We start from the raw sequence: 20,812 nt of genomic DNA on the forward strand, positions 1-20,812 counted from the left end.
ATTGAGAGAGCGAGAGGAAGCCTGGCTCAGTAGCTTCTTGGTTAGTTGACTTGCCTGACAGGCACAGAGAAAACTCAGCTCTTGTTCATGCTCCTCACACTGATTATGTGTGTTAACACATCAGGATTAAATACAGACACCCTAGGAAGGAGGAGCTGATGCAGTCAGTGGCAAAAAGAACCCAGAAACCTCTATCTTTTCAGGAAATTTCTCAGCATCACCCTGAAGTCACACAGTGTTTATCACCTCTAAATTCTTAACAGCACTGAACAAACCAGCCAGGCTCTCAGCCAGGGGTATTCCTCCAGGCTGATTGGGGCTTGGCCAGGCTCCAGCATAAAGGTCAGTGCCTGGCACAGAGGTGCCAAAAGAGAACAACCCTGGAACATCCTCAGGGAAGCAATAAAACTGCAGAAGGCCAAACTTCTGCAGTTGGCTCTGAGCTCAGGGAGATCTAGGCAGGTACTGCTGCTCTTCAGCCTCTTTCAGCCACTACTGCCAAAAAACCCACTCTGGGTGCACACTTTCTCACAGTCTTAAATACTGATGTTTGTTAAAAGTCAGTTTGCTGAATTTTCCTAAAAGACCTCTCACTAAGATAACTGGTCTGGAAATTTCCTCTACAAGGCACATCAAGCCTTCATGTGCACAAGAGAAGGAATTTAAGGTGCACTGACAAAGGCAGCGAGGAGTAGACCTTCAGCCTGGAAGGCCTTGAGAGAGAAAATAAATTTTAATGACTTACCAACTTACTTGGGAAAGTGAACAGATTTTCATATATGCTGGGATACACATTTGCCTAAACTTAGTCAAATTCTTTGAACAGTACTTAGATGTTACCAAAAATAGGCGCTTAGGAATACTGCAAAAGAATGGAAAATGTATCTAGTGGTTGACAGTTTCAAAAGTTATTTATGACATTTCAAAGAGCAGAACATTCATCCATAGCAGAAGTATACTGAATTGACTTCTGAATTTGACAGTAAAAACCTGAAATTTTTCTGTGGTTGAAACTATATAAAAAAAATGTGCTTTGACCAGAATCAAACACTTGTCAAAGGTAAAATCTCCTCTGCAAATGTACAACTTGAGTTACTGCACAATTCAACAGGATTGTAACTGAGGAAAGGTAACTTTAGAAACAAAAGCTATTTGTAGTTTTAACAAATCACTGCAGTGACACAGCATACAAGTAAATGAAGCACATAAACCACATGATGGATAATTTGTATTGAGAGACTGTATCTGTTTTACAGACAGAATGAAGCTTTGAAATGGAAACACAAATGTGTCTGAATGGCATCATCCCCAGTGGCTGTGGAATAATCAACGATAAAGTGTTGGAAATTGCTTTAGGTATAAAGAAGTGACACTGGCAAACTTGAAAATCATCAGGTCATGTGATTTATAAGCTTTATCTTTAACATCTGTAAAAGAAAAACTTTTTTTTTTAAAAAAAAAGGTCCCTTACAGACTTCGTTAGTTTACTACTGTTAGTAGTGTTACTATTAGTTTACTGTAGCAGTACTACATTTGCTGTGACAATGAAATATCTAAGATTTAAGATCTTTCTGGGAAAGCTAACTGATCCAAAGGAATACTAGTTAAAAGCTTATGAGGTAATGTTTCCCATGCAAACATTTATTTTAGAAATTATGTTAATACTATTCCAAAATTGAAGTTGCAGAATTATGTTTTTACAAGAACAGTTTTTCTTCATTAGCAGTCTGCCACCTTCTGGGATTTTTTTCATTTGCAACACAGGAGTTTCTTGTGCCTTTGGGAGGATAGTGTGAGTGAGCCACCCTGGTAGTTTTTATATTGAGTGTAGGTGTTTATATGCCTATTTTAAAATGTTTCATTTTCAGTGTGGCATCTTCCCTATTGAGTATATAGATTTTAATGCCAAAAGTTGCATGTGTTCTTCAAGGAAATGTAACCAGCTATCTTCTTAACCTGGCTTCACCCAGTATGCCATACTTGCAGTTTTGCTTTTATGTGTGAATGTAAGTGATTATTTTCTTGTTTCTTTAGACAAGAAACTATGCTGAAATATGTAACTATTTTGCTACACAAATAATGCTAAAAATTTAAACCAGTATTGCATATATTGTTTTTATTGGATGCAGGTCCTGCAGGCATAAGGGTGTAAGTCCTCACCTGAGCAACACCATTGGAATGCCACCCAAAGCTTGGCCAGAGATGTGCCCTGACTCAATATGGACTCAGTTCATCCTGGAGCAGTAGAATGACTGCTTGGCTTGTCCTTGGATCTGCCTCATGACCAAGAACCTGCTGGACAGTCTGGATTCTGAGCTGCCACCAGCCTGCCATGCTTGAGTCCTGGTTGGCAAGGGCCCTGCCTTGCTGCCAGCCATATCATGCTTGGCTCCTTATCCCTTTGCTCTCTGATGAAAAGCTGTGGAAATGCAGTGACAGTGTCTGTTGCACATGGTAGGATGGAAACCATGGAACCCTGTTCTATACCAGTGCCTCCCTACAGAACCCATTCCCCTAACATCCATTCCTCACTGCCTGAATCAGTGGTACCACAACCAGCAGTCAGCAGGGCACAGCATCCACCCCTCCCCAGACAATACCTGGGTCAACACCTCTCTTGTCACTACAGTGGATCTGGCAAATAACTCCTCTCTCCATGCCCAAAGCAGCTGTGAGAGGAGATGCTGCTCATCTGTTGAGGACCTCTGTTGCCAGGGAATCTATTCAGCATACAGCAGAGGAGCACTTGATATTGCCTTTTGCCTTGCAGTACTGAACTGGTGGCTCCCACTCTTACCAGTAACCACCTGTGAAGTTCCTCTATCAAAGCTGATCCTCTGTGCAAAAGATTAACATTTACTGGTGAAGGATGTGAGTGAAAAGAACTGCATAGTTCCAGAAAGTTATTTAAAACAGGTCACAGTAGGAACTGAATCCCAGATTTCCCCAATTCCCAGCAACACGCTAAGATCCCATGCCATTCATTCTCTTGGGCTAATGAGTTTTACCTACTCATGTAAAGGAAAACATGGATATGTCTCTGAAAGGCCTTTGAAGCCCTGCAGACATTGAACAGCATGTATAAAATAAAATAATAATATGAATATATTAATATATAATAATATAAAATACATATATAATAATATAAAATACAAAATAAGGCAGAACAAGGAACTGAACACATTAATCACACAAGATCATCCAGATCACTAGGAAATGTTAAAAGAGGCAATGCTTCATCTAGGAAGTTATCTCTCTGCTTCAGTGCTTCTTGACATTTCCACATTCAGATGGCTTTTACAGATCCCATTCTGTGGTACCTGAATTTCCACAAGATCTGCAAAATAGCTGTGTTTTAAGGACACTAAATGTTATTACATTTAACACTACTGCATCTAGCTTTTACTACATCATTTTTTTACTGCATCTAACATTACTGCATCTGGAGACAGAGTAAAATCTCATGCAGAGGGATGGAACAAAATCTCATTGCAGTTTTCACAATGTCATGCAAACTCTGCTTTAGGAAATCATGAAAATATTTCTTAACTTTAAAACTAATCTTTCTCATTCAAAAGAATGCTTTTACAGCTTATGGAATTAAAACATAGCAAGAGCAGAGAGCGAGCAATTTTAATCCATTTTCTTGGACTACACAATTTCAAAATTAAACATTAACTCAGTCTCCAAAAGCAAACAAGTAAGGAGACAGTGCATTTTGGTAAAAATGGTTAGAAGGATGAGTGATGTAAATTGAGACCAATAGTAAACAATAATTAAATGTCAGTCCCATATGACTGAAAAAATTAGTACTTGATTGCCTAATCACTTTATCAAAACCTGAAAGCCACTGTCATATGATGAGTTGGATATTCTCAGGGGGTCTGGCTTATTTATCTACTTCCATTACTATTGTTGTATCATGGTGGCTGACAGACAAATCACTGAAGTTTAACAGGGTCAGTTAAGTTAGGCAGTAGACACGTAACTAAAAGAGAGGCAGAACCAAGGGTTACATAAATATTTTCTGTGCTAGTTGTCAGGAAATGTATAAATGCAGGCTAACACTACAGGCAGAACATTAAGTCCTTAAGAGAAGGCATTTAAGAAGAGCAGAAAGAACTGGATGGTATGGTTTGAAGGGACTAAATGCTCTCTTTAAAAGTGGACTAAACCTCCAACTGAGAAGGGGACAAAGCTTTACAGAAAGATGTACCCCATCCATCCACTGAGCCTATTGAACGAGATGCAATTGGGAGGCATAGGCAGGGCTCTGAAAAAAAAAATCTGTATTCGATTACTTAACATTTTTTCGCCTTCCCTTTTCTGCACAGTAACCACAGAGCAGTCAGTTTACACGCATCAGCACTTTTCTCAGAGAACAAACCGGAACGCTGGCCAGACCCGCTGCCAGCTGGGGCTACACCCTGCTGGAAACCACCTCAGCTCGTTGTTTTTTCAGTAGCTTTCAAACGAAAATCTTACAGCTCAGCATCTAACCAGCCACACGGTAATGCCTGCACAGCCACATATGCAGCACCCTGATAACATTAAAAACTAACGCTTCGTTATCACAGCTCTCCCGAAAGTCAAACACCGGGCTCAACACCCGCTTGGGGCCAGGCAGCTGCTGGGGGGGATGCGGCCCCTCGCGCAAGGCAGTCCTCGCCAGGAGAAACAGAGGGCGGGAGCGAGGGAATTGGCTGTCGGGGCAGCCCGGGTGCCGGTGCCGGTCCCGTTCCCTGCCGTAGGCGCCGTTGTCCCGGCAGCCCCGGGCAGAATGCGCGGGCACAGTCGCGAGCGGAAGTGGCGCGAGGGGAAGGGGCGGGGCTGTCTCCCGGGTGACCGGAGGCCGAGATGGCGGCGCGGGAGGCGGCGGCGCAGCGGCGCGCGCCGGGCTTTGAATGAGGGGCGGCCGCCGAGTGCGGAGGCTGCGGGAGCGGCCGCCTCGGGCCCTGGCACCCCGAGCCCCCCGGAGAGCACTCTCCCCCGGGGCAGGTGAGCAGAGGGGGAGGCCGCTTCGTTCGCTGCCGGGTGCCCGCTTCCGCCTCCATACGGCGGGGCAGGGGGCCCGGTCTCTGCGTCTTCCCACCGCGGGGCCCGTCTTCGCGTTTCTCCTTCAGTATCGTTCCTGCCCCGTCCCCCTCCATTCCGGGAGCGGTGTGGCTGATGCCGCCCGAACCGGCGCCCCTCCGGCCCTCGCTTGGGCGACGGGCCTGCCCGGGCGGCCCTGGGGACGTGGCTCTCCGGGCTGGCCCGGGCCCCTTGTGGGGCGGGGAGGGGCGGAGAGAGTCTCAGGGCTGGGCTGGGAAGAACGAACTCCTGGGGGGGAGGAAGGCAGCTTCTGGGGACTGGAGGTTCGGCACCATGTGGAAAAAGAGGGGCTGGGGGTGACCACATCCTGGCAGGCGTGGGAAGGGTTTAAGCTTTTTTTTTTTGGTAATTCTAAGGACTTCATGGGACTGCAGGGCGTGGGCTTACCTAGTTTGGCGTTTTTCTTTGCTCATGCTGACTGACATTTTGCTTAAAAGTTAAAGTGAAAGTTGCTTAGTCCGTCCTTAAAGGCTTAAGGGTCTCTTAAGAGTCACAAGAAACTGAAGTGCTACCTCTTGGCTTCAGAGTGCTGTAACTCGAGCATGTAGGGTGATAGGAAGCTTATTTCTCAGTCATGAGTTCAGCATAAGTGACACAGTTGCTTATCTAATGAAAAAATAGTATAGGTTGCTGCTTTTTAGTCCTTCTGAATAGTCAAGACATGTCCTGTAGAGATTTCTTAAAGCTGCATTGCACAATATGCTTTGTAGTGAGTCTTGAATGTGAGTAGCTGCTGCTTGTTGAGATAGCAGATGTTGCACGATGGTTTTGTGGTAGTAACAATTGCAAGTGTGTTAATTCCTTGTCTCTGGCTTTCCATAAAGATATAGAAGTCCAGGATGACTAGTAAGCACTGGGACAGAACTGGGGACTCTCACACTTCTGTTCTGTGTCTGAGAAATTCCCCAGTGTTGCAGAGTCAGTTATGTGAATTAGTGCATTATGGCAAAGACATGCTGCAAATATGAACAGAGCTGTAGTGTGGGATCATGGGATCTCATGACTTCAACCTTTGTTCTGTGTCCTGGTTTTCAGAAGGAAGTAGCCTGCGTAGATAAGCAGTTGTCAAAGAGTGACCATGATTAGTTAGTGGATGTTAACTTTCTGTTTTAACTAATGTCTTGAAAAATAGAGCCTACTCTTAATACAGAACAGAAAACCTCCAGAGTTCCCATTAAACAAGATGGGAACTGCATTCAGTTTCTTGGACAGGAAGCAGCGAGATGAGGTACTATTACTATAGAAGTTTTATGGCTGTAGGAGTAGCACATTTTGAAAAAAGTTGTAACTCTACCATGTAACAGTGTTGGGTGTCTGGGAATAATTTAGGAATTGCCAGCATGCACCAGTTTTCACCACCCTTAGCTAGAGACACAAACATTTTGAATTTTGATACCTTCTGCTGCTCCTGGTAGTTGTGAAATTTCTTCCTGGACTTGAGCACCTTGGATGACTTAGCTTGCTCCTGTAAATCATAACCAGAGTAGTTTTCTCTCTCGGCTACCTCACAGCTGCCTAGTTAGGGTGCTTGCGCTGAAAGGTGTAGCATTAGTGCCTATTATGGACATCCCCTGAGCCCTATAATTACATAGAGGAGATACGTAATTATATATATCTAATATCTAGGAGGAAACTTCTCTTGGGTTCTGCTTTTCTCTCTAATGTCATAGTAGCATGGCCTCAAGGTTCAGTCATGCTGCCATTTAATCTGTCCATTGATCAATCTTGGTGGTGAAAACATAGACTTGGTAAGCTTTTTCCTTGGTAAGCTTTTTCCTCCTCTAGTGTTCCATATACTGTGTTTCTATAGAAAGGAATTTTAAAAACCTGACCAAACAAAAAATAGACAGAAATCAACCCTGAGAAGGGGAGTAGAACTTTCTCATTCAGCTACAGAATCACAGGCAACCAGAAGCTGAGTGTACACAATTATCTCACTGCTGAACCTGAGCTAATGTGTTCTCCTGAAAGGTGGTGTGCATTAAGTTGTGCCCTGTGCTGCAGTAAGTAGGTTTAGAAGGCTTCTGGTTTGCACAGAGTGGGCATAGCTTTGTGTATTTCCTGGGTAATAGACCATGAAAGCATTTCTACAAATTACATATTGCAGAATTTATCATGAATTTAACATGAATCTATAGCCATGAAATTATTTGAAGTAATGAAATGAAAATAGATTACTTCCTTCTTGACATTGTTTTTAGTCTCTCTTTCAATGTGATCTGGTTGCACAGTGTGGTCCACACTTGTGGCTCAGCAGGTTGAGAGGAGGGAAAAATAGGCACTAGAAACTGCTGCAGGAGATGCTCATTGTGTCTTTCAGAATCTGACTGATTTTTGTTCCTGAATATTAAGTTGTCTTTTAAAATACAGCATATCTTTTTATACCTTGTACATGATTTGGAGGAGGGGTTGTGTGGTTTTTACATAGGTTTTTACACTCTCCTACTGACCTTCATAAGATTCTATCACCCTATATAACAACTTGGGCCTCTTCAGTTAGGTGTGGCCACTATAATTCTGTAAAATTTTGTACAAAATGAACTTTTAATAAATTCTGTCTTTGCCTCTGAAACTTTCAACTAGCTACTTGCTAGGTTACTTGCTAGGTCTTTATCAGGTTTTCTAGTGAAAGCATACTGGTTCATGGTGGTTTTGGGAGTTTTCATGTTGGCATGTAAGCACTCAAGGCCATATTAGTTTTTTGTACTAGGAAATGGGCTTCATAATGTTTCAGGAGGATGAAGCTTTTTTGTGGCTGTTCATGCAAATATATACTTGGTGGGGAACAGACAAGTTATTTTTAGTCAATTTAGGTGCCATCCTTTGACTATTTCTAAACTTTCTGTGTTTAGTGTAAGTTAAAGTCAGTGTTTCAGAGATGTCTTAATGTATATGGAAGAAAATCAGTTCACAAAGCACTAGTTCAAGGCAGAAACTGCATTCTGAAGGTGGTGATATCTACAGAAAATGACACACTACAAATCAGTCAGTGTTGTAGAGGAACAAAGGAGAACAGGATAAGTGCTCTTGAAAATGAGTGTTTTGACATCCTTTTCAATGTCAGTAGGAGATGAGTTTTGCTAGGAGAAGACAAGCAATTTTAGGCCCACAAAATGACTTCATTTTAGAATTAGCTCTGTTTGTTGAAGTATTGTTTAAGTGTTTGTGTGTGTAACTGAGTATGAAGAGGAGGTGCTTCTGCAGCTAACAACATGTGCATTGTACAGCCATGGCCAGTGAGAGTCTTGCTTATTGCATCACAGTTGAGTAACTCAGCTGGACTGTGCCTGCCTCTGGTGATTTGCTGCCCAGTGTCAGCGAGAGGTGCCAGGAATTCTAAACACAGCCACTGATGCAAGATGAAACCAATATAAAGATGTTTTAGTTAATGGTACTTCTGAACTTTCTCTCCTTTTACTATATTTCATTTATCGATCACTAAAATATTTTCTGGGATAAGTTGCCTCATTCGTGGCTCTTAATGTGTTTAACATCTTGCTGCTGCTGTGCTTTAATCCTTTCTTTACCCATCTTCTACATGAACAGCTGTGGTGACTTCATACCAATAGGAGGCAGTATGAGCTACAGAAGCTAAAGTACAGCTACTTATCTGTTGTAATGGAATCTAAAAGTGGAGTTGAGAGTAAGTCTGAGAAATGTAATAAATCAGAAGCAATCCCACTAATGAGAGAAGGAATTTTCTATTTCATTTTACAAATGGGAAGCTGAGGCAAGAAGTGTGGTTTGTACAAGGCTGTATCAGGCTGACAAATGACTTTATCAGTTTCTCTGAATTCTAATCTAGGGTTTCATCTTTGCCTCCCTCTGTTAAGAAATATTATAGGATTCTTGCTGGAGCACTGCCAGCTTGTATTACGTCTCTGTGCTGTCCTGTATCATAGTCAGATGCTTATAGTTGCCTTTGAGATTGATTATCAGGGAAAGGTGTAAGAGAGCAAAAGGAAGAAAGAGTTCTGGCCCTGCCATTCAACATTACCCTGTTGGCATTAGTTCCCATTCATGTGGTAAGGAAGATATGTGGCTGTACTTCTTTGCAGTGGTTTGAGAAGGTGAACAACAAGTAAAGAATCAAAGAATCATAAAATGGTTTGGGTTGGAAGGGACCTTAGAGAACATCTAGTTCCATGGGCATGGACATCTCCCACTAGACCAGATTGTTCCTGACCCCATCCGGCCTGGCCTTGAACCCTTCCAGGGAGGGCGCATTATTTGTTTAGACATAATCTGTCTAAAAGCTTTTTAACAAGATCTGTCTAAGTTTATTTATATATAAAATAACACAAAATAGATATATGCAGAACCTTGCATTAATGAGACCTCAGATTCTGCTTACACAAAGCTAGTTGGTTTACTTCCTATGGGGGAAGCAACACATGCAAAGCTGGCAATCCAAAAAAACAGGGAACCAGGAAGGTTACCTGTAAAGTATGATGAAAAACTGAAAAACAATAATGACTGAACACTTAGTTTCACTTAACATGTTTAATATAATGGTAACAGGTGAAATAAGTTTGAAACAAGTTTGTTTGCAGGAAGTTTGACTGTTCCCTGTGCCTTTTAGATGAAAAGCTCATTTGCTAACCACTCTTCTATAGGATTTCTACTTTTTTAAGTATGCTGTGAACTGAGATTAAGACAGTGCTAGTGTTGAAGTGGAGATATATACTATCTAGCCTATAAAGCCTTTCAACTGAGCTGTACCTTTGTATTGCAGTCTGTAATTTGGTGGTTACTTACTGACTTAAGCCTTTAATTTTACAGTAAAAGGGCCTGTTTGTTTAATAGCCACCATGTATGATTTTTCAGTAGCAAAAGTTCCTTATCTGGGCTGTATATGAAACAATATTTCCAGTACTGTTTTACTACAGCATTTAATACTAGTTATGTTATCTAGCAAAAGAGCACCAATAAAATATAAACCTAAGCTCCAGTGAAGCTCACAAATCCCACTATGTACTTTTTAATAAAATCCTCAGGGCAGTATTGGAGCAGCCTACCTAATGATCCACCTTCCTGACTCTTCCTAACTTAAAGCGTGGAATATAAAAAGTGATTTAATGCCATAGCATATTTGAAATCAACCTGTCCTTCCATGGAATACTTATGGCCTGAGGAAAATGTCACAGGGCTGCCTTCTCTTCTCTCCAGGAGGTATGTTAAACTTGCAATAGAAATTGTTGTTACAAGTGTAAATGTATATAGTGAAAAGCTATTTGTGAAGCCTAACCTTTTCTTCTTTACTCTGAAATGTTCACTTGCAGAAAAGGGATCCTTGAATTACAACAGATAATTGACTCACTCTGTACCTATTTGAGGGAATCTGTTGGAATAATGTAGTATACTCAGTATAAGTTCTCTAGATTATAAAATTGACTCTGCAAAATAGCTGTGAATGTAAACTACTCCAGACAAATGTCAGTTTTTTCCTGCCTGGGTTTGGTAGCATGATCCAGTTTGGCATAGGATTATTGATAGATCTAGGGGTTAACTTGTGCTGTATTGCAGGCAGGATGAATGGTCTGTCTTTGCTGATGATGTTTCAGTGACACTAGTTCTAAAATAAAGTGTTTGTACTCATCGTACATTTCAATCAAAATGTAAACTAAATTTAAACAGCCAGTTTTGGGTTTTAAACTAATGATAAAATTTATAGTTTGTTTATTGCTCAAGCATATGTGAAATTACTGATTCTCTTCTTACTTTGCTAGTGCTTAGTGCAGTTGTTAGTGTCCAAAAGAGAGCAGCTGTGCAGTCACAGACCCGTACTTGCCCTTTAAAATTATCTTCAACTGTGACTTTGGCTATGATTATGTGCTTTTTGTTTAAAGGCTGTGTACATTAGGTACTTGTATTATTTATATCAGTGAAATGTCCCAACAGTAGGCAGGTAGCATCTTTGCAGGTTCCTAGGTTCCTCCTATCTTGTCTTGCAATCATATAGTTTCAGAGAATGCTTATCAGCAACTAAGAAAACAGACTTAAAAACTATGTCAAGATGTGTAATCCTCTACATCTTTTTTCTTTTACAGGAAGGGCTTCTCATCATGGCCATAACACAGTTTCGACTCTTTAAAATCTGTACTTGCCTGGCAGCAGTGCTTTCTTTCATTAAAAAGTTAATATGCAGGTAAACATGCCTTACTTAATTTGGTTATCTTTTCTTTTTAATTATAGATTCTTGCACTTCTTTCCTTCTTGCAACACCCACCCACCACTTTTCCCAGTTCTGATTTTACTTGCTGCAAAACAATCAAGATAGATGAAAGCTAAGTCACATTAATTCTTTAATCTGCATATTCCTTCAGAGTTCAAAAGACTGTGGTACAGCTGTGAATATATTTTGTGGTATAATAGCTCTAATGAGGAGTGGTTTTTAAGCACCTTTGACAGTGTTTTAAAATTACCTTTAAAACTATCTGGTGTCAAACTAAGAAATTGCTCTCTGCATTTTCTAGGAGTATTTGCAAGTGATATATTTTTTAAAGAGGTTCAGTTAATGGCAGTATCCAGCTAGCCATCAGTCAGTAGGCTTTCATTATTAATGTGATTCTCATCCTGCTTTGTCCTGAAACACTTCAGAACTTCAGCTTGTTCTGTCTGTTGAAGATTCTTTCAAAAGTTTGGAGGACAGTGATTGAAATTCAAGGGAACTGCTTTTGTTGGTTTTTGTTTTTGTTGTTAGGATTTTTTGTTTGTTTGTTTTCTTGTTTGTTTTTTTAATGAACTACTTGTTGATTCTTGTAAGCCATACTTTGTGTTATTTTGAGCTGTAGACCTCACTGAGTACAGCAGTGAGGTAAAAAACCCCTCAATATATAGTTGTATCACTGTAGAGTACTTCAGGTGTTTCTTCTCAGCAATGTCTTGTCAACTGAACTACTTTTTCTTCTTGCCATTCTTGCAGAGGGTCATTTTACATAAATATCAATCTAGATAAATTTATTCTTTTGTGTATTATGACAATGAGGTCAAAGCATATGCAGAATACGTGGTCAACACAAAATAACTATTTTCTCTTCCTCTTATTCCAGGAATAATAGGAAGCTTTCAGTTGTTTGGTAAATTCATTACAGATCTAGTGAAGCTTAAAGATTCATTGTATTGCTTTGTACAGCTATACAGATGTCAACATTAGTTCTGTGATTTGAATTCCAAATTAAGTTAAGAATACTTGCTATTCCAAGTTCTAAAAGAAGTCGAAATGCTGTATTGATGATAGCTTCTATATTATGTGGACTCTTCAACTCTCTAAGTGCTAAGATAGCTTTTATAAGCAGATAATTGTTTGGGTGTAATGACAGTATTTTCTCTGTTTGTCAGCTTTTGAATGAAATTAATACTTGAACAACTGAGAAGCTTATTGGCAGTAAACAGTAGAACTTCTGTGGATAACAATTGAAAGAATAAAAAATTAAAACCTTTCACATCAACAAGTCAGTGGAACAAATTAGTTCAGTCCATTAGCTATAGATGTTTCTCCTTTACTAATGTCATCTATAAAGTATAGCTTGATAAATTTATAATATAATGCACTCTTGCATGAGTATGCCTGATAACCAGCAAGTGGGATTTAATATATGTGCATTTTATTCAAAGGGTATGAGCTAGACCTTATTTAGACTATATAGTTTACATAGCTTTTCACTTAAAATGGGTGCTTGTAGAGATCATGCATCTTTCTAGTCAGCCTAAAACCTGTGCATAGGATTAGTCATCTCTTTAGTTAAAACTTTTTAAATAAACAACAGCTTGCCTGAATCCACTGTTTCTAGGAAATATAAGCTAAAAGTATAAAAAAAGATTACATTTAATTCTGTTTAAAACCTCAAGTTGAAGATCTTCTCCAGCTGAAAAATCTGGATGCTGCTAATTAGGAAGAAAAAACAAAATCAAGACTTCTTGAGGCATTTGGCATTCAGAGCAGTGAGCAGTATCTGTGTTAATGACAGTTGTGAAGCAACTTTTCTATAAGCATCTTGTTCCTTTTGTAGACTGAGAACTGGACATACAAAGCCTTGCTCAGTGCTGTTCTGTAGCACAGTCATTCCCATATTGTATGACAGAAGCTGCTTCCTTCCACCAACTTTGTCACTGTAATAATTTTGGCTAGATAAATGTTATCTATAAGCCACTTGTTGGGATCTTCTAGATCATATAAATAGGGAAATGTACATTATTGCAGAAGAGATGGCTTAGAATAGTATTAAGGAGGTCTGTATGTTGTACAGTTATTAAGGATGAAGTTGCCAAGCTTGGGTTTGCTTTAGAGACATCAGCTAAATCTAGTCAGCCAAAATCAGAAGTTTCTGATGTGTTTGAGTGAACAGTATTTTCACCTTCCTTTACCCCTAAACTGCATTGCTTTTCAGCTTAAAGAAACAGTTTCTAATGGGGCTAGAGTTAGTACATGAATCTTGAAAATTTGATGATAGCACCTGATCTTTTCTAATAGAGGATTAAAGTACAAAAACGTATCTAATCACTCACCAACATGCATGGAGGTGGTATTGCAAACAGTTAGGGTATTTTGAGCTGATGGTAGAATGTTCTGTAATAGTATAACTAAGATATGAACTCCAAATTGTAGTTTCCCTGTTGGATTCTCATTATTAGTAATAAACAAAACTCAGCTTTCCAAGCTGCAGAAAGTCCATTACATAACAGTCTTGCTATAGAAGCTTGCAGTATTTGGGGAAACCTGTGTCAGCCTGGATTTCGTTCTATTGTGTTGTAAGGTTTTAAAATATAATCAATGTCAGCTAAGAATATTATAACTATTATTGTGATCTTTGAACACAGTCATTAAGTAAATAATTAGATGGTTTGTTTGCAATGCATTAGCGGTTTTCTTAATTAAAATTACTTTATATAGTTGCTGAGATGCTTTCATTGAGGCAGAACTCTATAAGTAGAGTCGTATTGAACAGAAGCTGTTGACCTGTATAATCTTGTACTACCTCTGTTAAGACTTTTTAGACTAGGAAAGAGTGTTTTAGCAGCTCAGAAAGCAATGTGGTAGAGGCAGCTTAGCATCTCTAAGTGGAAAGGTGTCTTAGTCTACAGTAAAAATGGTTATTAAACAAATGTAGATCACTAGTATTTGCTTTGTAAACACTGGCAATCTAAAATCTCTGGTTGTGTGCACATAACTGAGTTAGATTTTCCATTTTCATATTTCTTAGTAATTTTTCCTCCATTTCCACTGCTGCTTGAAAAGTAAATGGCACTTTGCAAGTCTTCTGAACACTGCTTTCAATTCATGATAATTCTTTTGTTTAGCAGACTTTTTCTGCACTTCTACTGGAAGTAGTTAACAGTAAGGTAGTTTAAGCACATAATGTTTTAGCCATTACTACTTTCAGTAGTGCTATTCTCAGACTTCCTCTTTGTTTTTGTTTTTTTTAAACTTAGTGCTCATGTTTTCAGAGCTTGGAGGAATCCTACATTTTTCTTTCAGGTCTGGAAGAGGGCGAAAGTTAAGTGGAGACCAAATAACTTTGCCAACCACAGTGGATTATTCATCTGTTCCTAAACAGGTAATTGCTTAAGTGGTAGGTAATTTAATCCCTTAACAGAGTGGTTATACCAGTCCTACAACAGAGTCGGTACAGCTTAGAAATATACAGCATTATTATATATGCTATTAATGATATTAATATATCTCTTATCAAGATAAAAGAAATCAAGTGTTTACTTGCAGACTTGCAATATTAACTTGTACCATATACTTCTGTTCAGCCAGAAGTAGAAGATTGGTCTTCATGGGATGAAGATGCACCTACCAGTGTGAAGATTGAGGGTGGCAATGGTAATGTGGCTGCTCAGCAAAATGCTTTGGAACAAATGGAACCTGATTATTTTAAAGATATGACGCCAACTATAAGAAAAACTCAAAAAGTAGGTATTGCATGCTAGTTCATGTCTACATTTTAGTCTTAATGTTAGTGTAAACTTAGGAGGAATTTCATAATCTGAAGGCTCTGGGAAGTATGTGAGATAACTCAGTCACTTTAATTCTGAAAATGGAACCACTGCACTATGATACTTGTGCTCAAATTGCACCATTTTTTAAATAGAAACATTCCATATCATGCCCTCCCAAAGCTGGATCTAGCAGCACTGCTGTTTCAGAAAACAATTGTTAATTGTTTCACCAAGTTATACTAGGGAGGCTGGAATTACAGAGCAGATATTTGAAAAGCAAGCTGTTCTGAAGCTCTGTTTTTATTTTGGTGACAAGACAGAAGGGCATGTTCACAAGAGCATCAGTACTGTAAGAAAATGCTTATTAAGCCTACAGTTATTGCAAGCTTTGCTTGTGAAAACAAAATACTCCAGCTGGGTACTTACAGGGCTTTGAGTCAATTGGAAATTTCTTTTTTATAATGAAGCAGTGGAACAGGTTACCAGAGACATTGTACAGGTGTAATCTGTGAAAGTTTTGAAGACCCGACGGGGTAAGTCTTCAGTACCTTAATGAGCCTCAGACTTGGCAATGCTTTGAGGAAGCTGGATTATAGACCTCCTGAGGCCCTTTCCAACCTGTGCCTTCTGGGGACCTGGAGATGATATTGGGGTCAGCTTTCTGTACATTCAGGATCTGCAGTATTCTGTAGATTAAATTCTTCTAAGGATTTTGATCTTCCAATATCTGGGAGGCAGAGAAAGACTAGGGAAGAGGGATATCTCTCATTCATATTTAAGGTCTTTTTTGCCTGATAGACTGAGGTTTAGGTACAGAATAAGACTTGAGAAGAGTCCATGTTGCTGGCATACTGTATGCTAGGTGTAGTTTGAATGGCTGTATGTATGACTGTAGGTATCTTAGAGAACATTCCTGCTAACTTGTCCTTGTTACCACCCTTTACTGTGAATTTGCATTTGCTTTATACATACTAAAGCAGTAATGTAATATAAATATACAGAGTAGAGCTGTGCAGATAGTAGTGTCCTCAAGAGCAGTATCTTACAGTGACCCATCATGGAAGTGGGATTTCTTTAAGCAATGTAATTGTCAGTTTGTATCCTAGGTTTCCTAGGAAACCTAGGTCCTAGGTTTCCATATGAGTTAAGAAGAAGCTAGTGGGGAAGAGGGAATTAATGTGTTTTTTGCATTTAACTTCTCTCACTTACCAGTTCATTTGGCTGTACAGCTTCCAGAACATGAGCAAGTTTGAGATGCAGTGTGATGTTAAATAGCTGTGCCTTCACAGGTACAGTTATATGATTACCAAGAAATCTGTGCAGTGCTTTGACTCACCACTTTTTGTTCCTTTTTTTTGAAAATATTTTCAGATAGTTATTAAAAAACGAGAGCCCTTAAATTTTGGGATTCCAGAGGGAAACACAGGATTCTCTAGCAGATTAGCAGCTACACAAGACATTCCTTTCATTCACCAGTCTGTAAGTATTGATCTTGTATTTGATCTGTAAAGACAGTTTTGTAGGAGAAAGTGTAATGTAAGCACTAAGAAGCTGTAGCAAGCAAGAGGAGAAGCTGTGGAATAATGTAAAATGTTTTAAAATTGATTCTTGGTTCAAAGAAATGGAGCAGTTGATCTAACTTTAACTAATTTATTCTACTGAGAAACTTAGTAGATCAGTGATTAAAAAGGTAAGAAGCTTCCAAACACTCAAATACTTGTAAATCTTCTGTATATGTCTTTTTTTTGGATTGGACATAGTAAATCCTTAACAAAAGAATAGGCTGCTTTTTTTTTTCCCCTCGAAAGCTTCTGGGGCCTATTTTTAACTTTTTTCCTTTCTGCAGGGATTGTATTCTAAGCCTCCTAACTTTTGCTCTTTAGCCTTTGAAAAGATGTGCTTAGACCTTCTCTTCTTTTGTTTCAGCCTGAATTGGGAGACTTAGATACTTGGCAAGAAAATACGAATGCCTGGGAAGAAGAGGAAGATGCTGCCTGGCAAGCAGAAGAAGTTCTTAGGTAACTGAAAATAATGTAGCATTATGTAAACTGTTACATGTAAAAATGCAGTAGGCATCTGTGGTCTAATTATCATCTGCCATTTAACATAAAATGTAAGTATAGTTCTTGACAAGCCTGGCTGTGGAGTAAGGAAGAGATCTGGAGTTTCTTCAAGCTAGAATACTGCAGCTTGGTCCACAAAATGATCCGAAGATTTCAGACTGCAAAAGGGAGGACAAAGTCCCCCTCCAGAGTGTTAATGAAGTGCTTATTGAGAATGAAATGAGTGGGCAGGAAAAGTAAGGATCTCCCTTTCTTGCTGTGTCTGGGTACCTGCTGATGCTCAGTTAGTACTCAGAAGTGTCTGAGACAGGAGTAATTTTTGTGAAGTAACTGAGTGCTAATCTATGATGCCAAAATGGGCTGTGGTCTGCTAAATGTCAGAGACTGTCCTGTGGCCTTCTTTCTGGTGACTTAATGCATATGTATAACAGTTAAAATAAGCATCTGTAGTTAGTCAGATGCTTGCTGAAATCAAAGCACACTGAAAGACACTGCTGAGGAGCCTGAGAAGTTCTTGTAGTTGTTTTGTGTTGTGTTTTGGTTTCATTTGGGTGGTTTTGGGTTGTTGGTTTTTGGGTTGTTTTTTTTTCCCCACTCCCCAGCAAGTTCTGGACTGGGATGCCCTGAATTTTTCCAGGCAGTAAAGAGTCAGCATAGTATATAGTACACTGGATTTTCAGTTAATTGAAGTTAGTAAGAACTTGATTTCTTCTGTAGTACTGACCTGCACCTTTAAGTTTTGTTTCCAGAGGGGTCATTTAAGCTAAACATTGATGAATTTTTAATTGTGCCAGAGTAAAAGACCAAATGGTATGAGCTCATTCTTATAAGAGTTATTCAGTATGTAAACAGTAAATAAAAAGATGCTGGAATAAGAATGTCTAGCAGTGTTCTGATTATAATTAGTGTTTTGCTAACCAGTGAGAGAAATGTAGAGGTTTTTTTGGATGTAACTTGTGTGAGGAATGTTAAGCAAGGTTAACATCAGGAATGAAGCTTTTCTGTCTTAAACATCTGATGTTATTCTATCCACACTTTGCTGAATTTCTTGCTTTGGAAACCTGGAAAAGTAAGTGAGATATGGCTGCAGTTCATCATAAGTGCTTCCTTTACTGAGAAATGAAACCTTTCCAAGTCTGAAAAGGCAGAACTTTGTTTAAAGCATGCAGGAATTTAGGAAGAGATCAACGCATTGAATAACGACCAAGTGAAAATACTGAAATAACTGAAATAAAATAAAATTAAGCAGCCACTAGAGGGCATGAAAGCCACTTCTGTGTTCAGAGGGGTTCAGCATCCTACAGTTTATATGCTCTTTTAATAAGCAGTTCTTTATTGTTACTGAATCAATGTTAAATTTCACCTTTTCAAGTTAATGGAGTTTCTTTTTAAAGTCCTCTTGCAAAGAACTTAGCAAATTTTTCATATTTATTAACTGAATCCAAAACAAGCAACCTTCCTATGCTGTTGTATTACTATTTATGCAATACAGGAGAGAGCTGCAGTGTGCCACTTGGAGTATGAATCCAGTTGTTGCCCCTGTGCCACTCTGTGATGTGCACTAGCTGAAGTGGGAGAATAAAATGAGTGGATTTTTGTCTTGTTTTTTTCTTTTGCTCTAGTCAGTTACATATTTGTTGAAACTGGAATCCTGTTTCTGTAGACAGTCTTTTGAGCTAGAAGATCACAATGTCTTCTTTTAGTGATATATAATGCTAATAGGATACATGATTGAAGAGTTTTAAATTTTTTTATTTTTCATTTTCTTTAAGGCTATTGTTTATATTTCTACTGTTCAATAGAGTAGAGCACAGATCATCATAGAGCACACACATGAAAGGGAATGTTGGAAGTTACAATCTCATGTGATCTGAGGAAAATATTTGTAGTACCTGCATTGCAAAGAGGATAGCTACCTATACCTCTGCTGAGGGAAAGAAGGGACACAACACAAGGCAGTGTTCTAATCAAGTCAAACTGCTTTGGTCAAATTTGAAAAGATGGGTAATCTTGCTGCTTAAAGTGCTAGATAGGTTTTGTGGTTTGTTTTTGTTTTTTCTTAAATAGGTCTAGGACTTATAACTGTCTTATGCTCTCACTGATTTGCTTATTCTGAGTCTTTGGGAATTCAGCAGCTTTTAAATTGTAAAATAATTGAACAAGTATCATTGCCTAAAACTAGATTGATCTAAAAAATGGACTTCAGCACAATAAAAGAACTGTTCTGAGCCTAACCATAGCAGCCTGAAGGTCTCTTTTTATTAGTTATAATAACCTATTGACAGAAACTTAAGGTATGACCATGCTGAAAATTGGATTCCTGTTATTTAGCAATTAATGTTTTCTTTACTTACAGGCAACAGAAGATAGCAGAAAGGGAAAAAAGAGCAGCAGAACAGCAACGAAAGAAAATGGAGAAAGAAGCCCAAAGGCTAATGAAAAAGGAACAAAACAAAATTGGTGTAAAACTGTCCTAACAGAAACCAGTGGCAATGCCAGGGAAAAAGAATTTCAGCTCTACAACATACATATTGGTATTGATTTCAGTATTTCTAGGACTTCAACACAACTGCTTGGTTTCATTGCATTCTTCGGGTCATCTTGGAAGCCAGGATTCTCCCAAAATATCTTGAACTACTTGTAGGTGGCTCTTAAAGGAGAGGAAACCCCACAGAAAATCATGCCTTGATGGAATGATGTTTCCTGCAATAGTTCTATTCCATCACCCTTCTTTGCAGCAAAAGTGATTGAGCAAGTATGTTGATTAAAAGACACTTTTAATGAACAGCTCAAGCCTAGAGAAAAGAATGTAAATATTCAGTGGTGGGAAATCTACTGTATTGTCTGTGCTTACCTGAAACATGTAATTAAACAGTTTTAAAGAACCCTTTGTTTCCTGCCTGATAAAGAACATCTGCTTTTGGCTTTTTATAAAAGTATTTATAAATACTTCACACTTTTCAACAAGAGATCTTACCTGTGATGAAGAAAATTACCTGTTATTGATGACCTGCAGCTTTGAAGGGGATACTGTTAGAGTATGCTCTGGTGGAGCACAGGTTACAGCTGAAAACTTGCAGCTTCCTGTGGTAATAAAGCTGCTTTAAGTGCAGCACCAGTGGGCACCATCTGGGGCATCACTACACACCAGTGGTGCATGCTGCTGCCTTCTTGTGAAGACTGGTGTCATCAACAGAGGAGAGATTTAATCACTTACTGTATTGTAAATTTGTACTTCTGGCAGAAATTCTTTTACTTCCTACATTTAGGGAAAAAATCCTCACAATTTATACTCATTGCATAGGCAAGATAATTGAATAAAGAAAAATTGTCTTCCTGTTAATAAAACTAATGTGAAAATTCTCAGTTAAGATTTTTCATATTTCATTTTTGTATGATTACTGTATCTATTTATAGTGGAATTGCTCTGGGGAAAGCATCCAAGCTTAATCTGCAGCAGAAGGCAACAGTGCTCCAGTGGAAAAACTTAATGTCTGCAGGAAGGAAAGGTAGGTGGGAAGAGAGGAGTCCGTGTGTTTCTTATTCACGGAAGCTCCAAGCTTCTCATACCTTAATTTTCTGTGTTATGGATATTGTTACCTCTAAACTCATGGGCTTTATGCATTTCTTATGACTTAAGACAGCAAAGTCTGTGCCAGTGACTGGCATACAGAGCACATTGAAGGTATACAAGAATGAGAAGGGGTGTG

The 20,812-nt window shown here is 39.0% G+C and overlaps 1 protein-coding gene across 2 annotated transcripts; it reads left to right on the forward strand.

Annotated features, from left to right (window-relative positions):
• The first annotated feature begins 4,818 nt into the window (after positions 1 to 4,818).
• EBAG9 (estrogen receptor binding site associated antigen 9) lies at positions 4,819 to 19,988 on the forward strand. 2 transcript variants are annotated; one of them, XM_030445962.1, is made up of 8 exons: positions 4,834 to 4,998; positions 10,092 to 10,266; positions 11,145 to 11,242; positions 14,573 to 14,651; positions 14,854 to 15,012; positions 16,411 to 16,518; positions 16,966 to 17,057; positions 19,459 to 19,988. In XM_030445962.1, exons 3-8 carry the CDS (start codon positions 11,160 to 11,162, stop codon positions 19,577 to 19,579), a joined length of 642 nt encoding a protein of 213 aa, XP_030301822.1. In that variant the 5' UTR covers positions 4,834 to 4,998; positions 10,092 to 10,266; positions 11,145 to 11,159; the 3' UTR covers positions 19,580 to 19,988. The 2 variants fall into 2 exon arrangements, with proteins under 2 accessions (XP_030301823.1, XP_030301822.1); XM_030445963.1 differs by lacking the exon at positions 10,092 to 10,266 and having other exon boundaries at positions 4,819 to 4,998; positions 19,459 to 19,987.
• The last annotated feature ends 824 nt before the right edge of the window (positions 19,989 to 20,812 follow it).

This window comes from Calypte anna, chromosome 2, assembly GCF_003957555.1.
Source record: "Calypte anna isolate BGI_N300 chromosome 2, bCalAnn1_v1.p, whole genome shotgun sequence".
NCBI lineage: Eukaryota > Metazoa > Chordata > Aves > Apodiformes > Trochilidae > Calypte > Calypte anna.

Coding starts and splice junctions, on each gene's coding strand:
- EBAG9 (XM_030445963.1), top strand. CDS start 11,160: ATGGCCATAACACAGTTTCGACTCTTTAAAATCTGTACTTGCCTGGCA. Junction 14,652..14,853: donor ATTCATCTGTTCCTAAACAG/GTAATTGCTTAA, acceptor ACTTCTGTTCAG/CCAGAAGTAGAAGATTGGTC. Junction 17,058..19,458: donor CAAGCAGAAGAAGTTCTTAG/GTAACTGAAAAT, acceptor CTTTACTTACAG/GCAACAGAAGATAGCAGAAA.